This window comes from Silene latifolia, chromosome 4, assembly GCF_048544455.1.
Source record: "Silene latifolia isolate original U9 population chromosome 4, ASM4854445v1, whole genome shotgun sequence".
Taxonomy (NCBI): Eukaryota; Viridiplantae; Streptophyta; class Magnoliopsida; order Caryophyllales; family Caryophyllaceae; genus Silene; species Silene latifolia.
In genome coordinates this window covers 11,429,378-11,437,170 of record NC_133529.1, presented here as the reverse complement: position 1 = coordinate 11,437,170, position 7,793 = coordinate 11,429,378, and the positions used below count along the sequence as shown (strand labels likewise).

General features: G+C 40.1%; 1 protein-coding gene across 1 annotated transcript; it reads left to right on the top strand.

The window, feature by feature from the left end:
* The first annotated feature begins 6,644 nt into the window (after window positions 1-6,644).
* Window positions 6,645-7,580, top strand: LOC141651052 (uncharacterized). The gene has a single exon (XM_074458779.1). The coding sequence runs from the start codon at window positions 6,645-6,647 to the stop codon at window positions 7,578-7,580; it is 936 nt and encodes a 311-aa protein (XP_074314880.1).
* Window positions 7,581-7,793: the final 213 nt, after the last annotated feature.

The window sequence follows — 7,793 nt, the reverse complement described above, 5'->3', positions numbered from 1 at the left end:
ACATATGTCCAACCTTATGTATGATTCATCAAGTGCGTCTCAAAAGCACCACCATTTAAGGCTATGAATCATACAACGCCATAGGAATAAAAACTATAGGCCTAGTCACTCTTGACTTAAGGACTTAAGCCTCATTCCCCTCGACGTTTCAACGACTAGTCTCCTAGTCAATCCCTTAGTAAAGGGATCAGCCAGATTGCTTTCGGACTTCATATAGTCCAAAGCGATCACTCCGTTATCAAGGAGTTGTCTAACTGCAGCGTGCTTGATTCGAATGTGTCATTTCTTCGCATTATAGACACTATTCTTAGCAGCACCAATAGCTGCTTGTTAGTCACAATGTATGGAGACCGGTGTTTGCCGACCTCTCCACATTGGTACATCTGCTAAAAGGGTTTTCAACCAATCAGCCTCTTGACCTGCCAACTCAAGAGCTATGAACTCCGGCTCCATGGTAGAGTGTGAAATACAAGTCTGTTTAGTAGACTTCCACGATATAGCACCTCCACCCATGGTGAAGACATAACCACTAGTAGAACAGATCTCATCGTTACCTGAAACCCAATTTGCATCACAAGATCCTTCTAACACAGCAGGAAATTTACTATAATGCAAGCAAAGGTTAACTGTTCCTTTTAGGTATTTTAGTAAACGACGAAGAGCATTCCAATGTTCACTACTAGGGTTATGTGTATAACGACTCAATCTACTAACTGCATATGCAATATCTGGTCGGGTACAGTTCATAAGAAACATCACACTACCTAGGATTTTAGCATACTCTTCTTGGGATACACTCTTACCCAAGTTTTTACATAAATGTATACTAGCATCGTAGGGTGTCCTAGCAGGCACAACATCAAAGCAGTTAAACTTTTTCAACACTTTTTCCACATAATGAGATTGACTTAAAGAAATTTCTTTAGAGTTTCGAATAATCTTGACTCCTAGGATTACATCAGCTTCTTCTAAGTCCTTCATCTCAAATTGTGATGACAAAAATTCTTTGGTTTTAATTATTACCTCCAAATTATTACCAAGTATTAACATGTCATCAACATAAAGGCATATAAGCACACAATCAGATTCTATTACTTTTGAATAAACACAAACCATATAGCCGTTACTTACCAAAGTGTTGTTATATTTCTCATACCACTGTTTAGGTGCTTGTTTTAGACCATATAGTGATTTATTCAGTTTACACACCTTATTCTTTTGACCCTTTACCACAAACCCTTCAGGTTGCGACATATAAATCTCTTACCTTAGCTCACCATTCAGAAAAGCTGTTTTAACATCCATCTAATGTATAAAAAGGTTATGAATAGCAGCTAAGGCGACAAGAGTTTTAATTGTCGAAATTTTGGTCACAGGTGAATAATATCGAAATAATCAATATCTTTCTTTTGTGTAAAACCTCTAACCATAAGTCTAGCTTTAAACCTTTCTATTATACCGTTAGGTCTCATTTTCTTTTTAAAGATCCTTTTACTCGTAATGGGTTTACTATCTTTAGGTAAATCAGTCAACTCCCAAGTCTGATTAGACACAATAGAATCAAGTTCACTTTTAATAGCATCTTTCCAAAGTTAGCATCAATGGATTTCATTGCCTCACTATACGTTTTTGGGTCATCTTCTATTAAAAAAGCTGAAACAAAATCATCACTAACACAAACAGTGTATCCATGTTCAGACAGCAAAGTTGAAACAAAATCAGCTCCAATGTTCTTTTGACATCTAGGTCCCTTAGTCCTTCTAGGTTCAACAACATGATCAATAGAAGTGCTACTATTAGCATGTGAAGAGATATCAATAGATGTAACAGGTAAACTAGGAGGTGAGTCAACATTCTTCTGTAATGGAAAAACATGCTCAAAAAACCCAACATCTCTAGCCTCAGATATAGAACGATCACTCAAAGACATGAATCTATAAGCAGAACTATTTTGAGCATAACCTATAAAAACACAATCATAGGTCTTTGGTCCAACAGTAGGTCTCCTAAAGTCAGGTAAACCCACTTTAGCCAAACACCCCCATACTCTAACGTAACTCAGGTTAGGAGGATAGCCCTTCCATATCTCGTAGGGTGTCTTGTCAATTTTCTTATGAGGTACACGATTAAGAATGTGACAAGCAGAAAGTATTGCTTCCCCCCCCCCCCACATATCGTCAGACAGGCCAGAACTTAAAAGCATAGCATTCATTATCTCTTTTAAAGTTCTATTTTTTTGTTCAGCTACACCGTTAGACTGAGGTAAGTAAGGTGGACTAGTCTCATGTATTAAACCGTTAGCAGCACAAAAGTCGGCTAGATAAATAGACTTATACTCACCACCTCTGTTAGACCTTACCCTTTTAATTTTTCTGTCGAGTTGATTTTCGACTTCATTTTTAAAGTTTATAAACGATTGTTCTGCTTCATCTTTAGTCTTAAGCAAATATACTCGGGTGTACCTTGAACAGTCGTCTATAAAGGTGACATAATAATTCTTTCCACCTCTACTTGCAACATTTTTGAAGTCAGCTAGGTCTGTGTGAATTAACTCAAGAAGACTCGTATTCATAGTGTTAACTGGTCTACAAGGTTTCTTTGTGAATTTAGCTTTTACGCAGCTAGCACATTTAGAGAATTCTTTACTCGTCAAACTTGGAATTAGACTCATAGTTCTAAGTTTTTTAATATAGTCAACATTCACATGAGCTAATCTACCATGCCAAACATCAATATACTCAACGATATAAGCAGAAGTAGATACAATATTATTAAAAACTGAATCAGTGTTCAATACAAAAAGACCCCCAGAAAGATAACTCTTGCCCACAAATTCCCCATTACGCGACATTACAACCTTGCCAGCCTTAAAAAAAAGTTTCAAACCAGTTTTGTTCAATAAGGCACCAGACACGAGGTTTCGACGCAATGAGGGTACAAATAAAACATTAGTGAGAGCAAGTGTTTTCCCCGAGGTGAGTTTGAGAAAGATCTTGCCTTTGCCTGTGATCATTGGAGATGAAGAATTACCCATTAGACACATTCTCCATCAGCTACTTCCTCGAACTCAGCAAATAAACCCTTGTCAGCACAAAGATGTCTGGAAGCGCCAATATCCAAGACCCATTCAGCAGCATTACCCACCAGATTAGCTTCCACAACCACATCAGCAATGACATTATCAGTCACAGCAACATTAGCTTCAGCAGTTTTCTTTTCAGTGCACTGGTAGGCTTTGTGACCAGTTTTCCCACAGACGTAGCAAACAATGGGACCCTTTGGTTACTGCTCTACCCGAATAACAATTTGAAAACTCAGCATAAGACGGACCACCAGACTCAACCAGATTAGCATTAACAGCAACAATAGAAGTATTCACAGATTGACTAACAGGTTTGTCTTTAAGGCGATTTGCCTCTTCGGTCCTCATGTGTCCTACTAGTTCTTGGAGAGACATGTCTTTTTTCTTATGCTTAAGGTGGTTCCTATAGTCAGACCAGGAGGGAGGGAACTTTTCTAACAGAACATTAACCACGAAAATGTCATCTAATTTCATACCCTCGTTAACCACATCAGCACATAAATTTTCGTAGACATGTACTTGATCCATAATAGGTTTCCCGTCAACCATCTGAAATTGCAGCCATTTACCCACAACATATTTCTTTTTACCCGCATCATCAGCCCATACTTAGCCCTTAAGGACTCCCATATCAGTTTGGAGGACTTATGAACCATAAACAGGTCAAAAAGGGTGTCAGTCATGTTGTTTAAAAGTTGGCATCTAACAAGTTTATTGTCCTTATCAAATTTCTTAATATCCTCTTCATTTGACTTAACAACTGAAATAACAGGTGGGGTTTCCTCTACAGACGTAGCAGCAGCTGCCTCCTTGAATGGAGCAGGAGGGTCACTAAACAGCACGTAATCAATTTCCAGGTTTTCAAAGAACATCAACAGTTTCTGTGACCAACGCTTATAGTTATGACCGTCTAGTTTTTCCAGTTTAGTCAAATCAGGAAGAGTTTTGGACAGAACAGACGACATTGTTACAGCAAGACAAATAGTTTTCAAATTGTTATTCGGGTAGAGCAGTAACAAAGAAAAGAGATCAGAAATACCGAACGAGTTTAGTAGTGACGTGGAAGCGGACCACTGCCTTGAAAACTATTTCCGGTACGACCGTGGTGGCGATCAGCAAATGACCGGTAGTTTCCCAAGGATTACACTACTGCTGCCTTCCAGAAATGCCCACTCGAGACTGGAGAAGCCTGGAACGATTTAATCTTTACCCAAAATTTTTGAGAAAGAAGAGAAGAGAGAACGGAGAAGAGCATAGAATTATTGTGTGTTTTATGTGCTGAGGAGGCTGCTATCTATAGCAGAATAGACCGACTCCTGAAACCCTGCCACAATCCGAGTTAGTGGGAGTAAGACTCTCCCCAGGCCACTAACAGTCAGTTTGGCTGACTTATTCAACTCAGCTAACAAAAAACACAGCCCAAAACGTAACTTTTTACCCGCATCATCAGCCCCATACTTAGCCTCTAAGGACTCCCATATCAGTTTGGAGGACTTATGAACCATAAACAGGTCAAAAAGGGTGTCAGTCATGTTGTTTAAAAGCTGGCATCTAACAAGTTTATTGTCCTTATCAAATTTCTTAATATCCTCTTCATTTGACTTAACAACTGAAATAACATGCGGGGTTTCCTATACAGACGTAGCAGCAGCTGCCTCCTTGAATGAAGCAGGAGGGTCACTAAACAGCACGTAATCAATTTCCAGGTTTTCAAATAACATCAACAGTTTCTGTGACCAATGCTTATAGTTATGACCGTCTAGTTTTTCCAATTTAGTCAAATCAGGTAGAGTTTTGGACAGAACAGACGACATTGTTACAACACGACAAATAGTTTTCAAATTGTTATTCAGGTAGAGCAGTAACAAAGAAAAGAGATCAGAAACCGAACGAGTTTAATTAGTAGTGACGTGGAAGGGGACCACTGCCTTGAAAACTATTTCCGATACGACCGTGGTGACGATCAACAAATCACCGGTAGTTCCTCAAGGATTACACTACTGATGCCTTCCAGAAACGCCCACTCGAGACTGGAGAAGTCTGGAACGATTTAATCTTTACCCAGAAATTTTGAGAGAAGAAGAGAAGAGAGAAGAAGAGAAGAGAGAACGGAGGAGAGTATAGAATTGTTGTGTATTTTATGTGCTGAGGAGGCTGCTATTTATAGCAGAATAGACCGACTCCTGAAACCTTGCCACAATCCGAGTTAGTGGGAGTAAGACTCTCCCCACTAACAGTACTTATTCAACTCAGCTAACAAAAAACACAGCCCAAAACGTAACTCGGATCCGGCCCAAAAAGATGGGCACAACCCGCCGCAAGCGATTGCCTAACCCGAATTCGGGCCAGGCTCGGGCACGTGTGCAAGCTCAATTAAGCACCTCGCAAAGCGTCCACAAAAACCTCTCATGACCCACTAGTGATATGGTAAGGAATGTGGTTATATATAAACACAACAAGCACTATTTTCCTCGCCAATGTGGGACAATTGGAAAAATAAACTTGGCATAAAAAGCCCCTATTTCCAACACCCACCTCAGCACCTGAATTCAGAAAAGAGACGTGGTCAGTACGACCTGAATGTAGAACGGAGTAGCCCGTATTTTCGTTACAATGTGGACAAGGCAGACCTCCCTTTCCTACATAAAAGTTGTCAAATACCGGGTTATAACTGAAACGCATAGACGGTTTGTATACTGTAAATAAACAGATCAATCGGCTATGGAAGACGGTTATGGCAAGTGTAAAATACAGACTGCGCATTATATACAATCCATACCCAGATTTGATTACAAAAAGGCTACGCTGGAACGGCCTTTTCTTTATGTTCCTGGTACGCAATTTGGTTGGTCGAAACAAAGTGTTTAGCTTAAATTTTGATCACGTTAATTGGCCACATATATGCATTGATCACATGTTTAATTAAAGTGTAAGCAAATATGTAGGTGGGGTAAACACTGTGGTCCGGGTTGTGCAACGGTCTACATTCAGAGCTGCTGTCTAATAATCAGCTTGGCTCATTATCGATTTAACTACCGCTCAAGCAAACCCATCATATTCCTATTTGAAGAATGTAGTTATTAGCTATCCATCCATACTCGGCTCAATAGAGCCGTTGCAAAGAGAGTTGTTTGCTCTCCTATAATCTTACCCCTTTGTTATTTGTTTCCTTATAAACTTTATAGATGTTGAGGTAATATGTTTCCGTAAGTACGAAGATCTCCTGCATGTATATATATCAACAAAGCAATGTATTTCAAACACAATATACATCAATACAATTATCTTTGATCTTATCAATCTCTAAAGTTAATATGGTATCAGGCTAGGGTTTATTTCCTCTGCCTCCATTGTTTTTCAATATCATGTTTACTGTCAGTGGCGGAGCCAGGATTTAAACTTAGAGGGAGCGAAAAATTTTAAGGGGGGCGAACGACTAATTTCATAAGGCACCCTTGAAAAAATTTCGAAAAAATTTAACTAAAAACTTCGAAAATTTCATCTGCCGGGGGGCTCTGCTAGCCCCCTCTAGCTCAACCACTGTTTACTGTCATAATTTCATATGACGAACTCCGGGGAAATTCAAACCTCCGAGTTCGCAACACCTCAATCCTATTCTCTGATTCACGTTGAAAACCCGGGTAACAACATTACCCAAGTCGCCTTTAACGGGAACAATTACGATGAATGGTCTCGTTCTTTTCATCTAGCACTTCTCGCTAAAGGGAAAGATGGTTACATCGACGGGACTGTCTCCAAACCCGCGGATTCCGCAGCAAATTATCCAACATGGCGCTCCACAAATGCTTTGGTGACGGCATGGATTTTTAACTCCATTGAACCAAGCCTTCGCAGGACAATTTCATATCGTCCTGAGGCTAAATTGGTATGGGTCGATATAAAAAATCGATTCTGCCAAGGAAACGATCCTCGCATCTATCGATTACAAGCAGATCTTATTGCTTGTCGCCAAGGGCCAACTGAGTCCTTAATGTCGTATTATGGCCAGTTGACGAAATTATGGGATGACATTCTCGAGTACGATCCTTTACCTCCATGCTCGTGCAACCCGTGTCACTGTGATTGGGTCACGATTATGGACTCAAGAAGAGACAAGAAACGGGTTCGAGATTTTCTGATGGGTCTCGACACACGCTTTGATAATATTCGATCTCAAATCCTTGGTATCAATCCTCTTCCTAATTTAAATCTTATTTATAATCGTATTTTACAGGATGAAGGTGTCCGTAATTTAACTCACAATAAAACTGAAAACAACCCCGATGTTATAACCTTTGCAACTCGTACTTACAATAACTCGCGTCAGTCGGGGGGAGGGTGTGATTCCCGTGTCAGTCGTGGTTCAAACACCTCGTTTTCGAATGACCATACTCGTCCGTTCTGCATTGCTTGTAAAAGGACTGGTCACACGTATAAAGTATGTCACCGGGTCACGGGTAATTTTCCCGAATGGTGGGGAGACCGTCCTCGTGATTGAATTTATGTGGATGACTCATACCATAGTAATATTATTGTTCGCCCCGAAGTGCGTCCTCGCACCCAGCATGACCGAAATAAACAGACCAGTAATACTCCACGAGTCAACATGGCTGCCGGACAGACGACAAACACAGTCCGCCTGCCTCGTCTTCTTCATCTTTACCTGCCATAGATAATGTGGACTTAAATTCTCTTAATCCCACGAAGCTTA

Bases quoted from the DNA above. Each gene is read 5' to 3' on its own strand.
- LOC141651052 (XM_074458779.1), top strand. From the start codon at position 6,645: ATGACGAACTCCGGGGAAATTCAAACCTCCGAGTTCGCAACACCTCAA.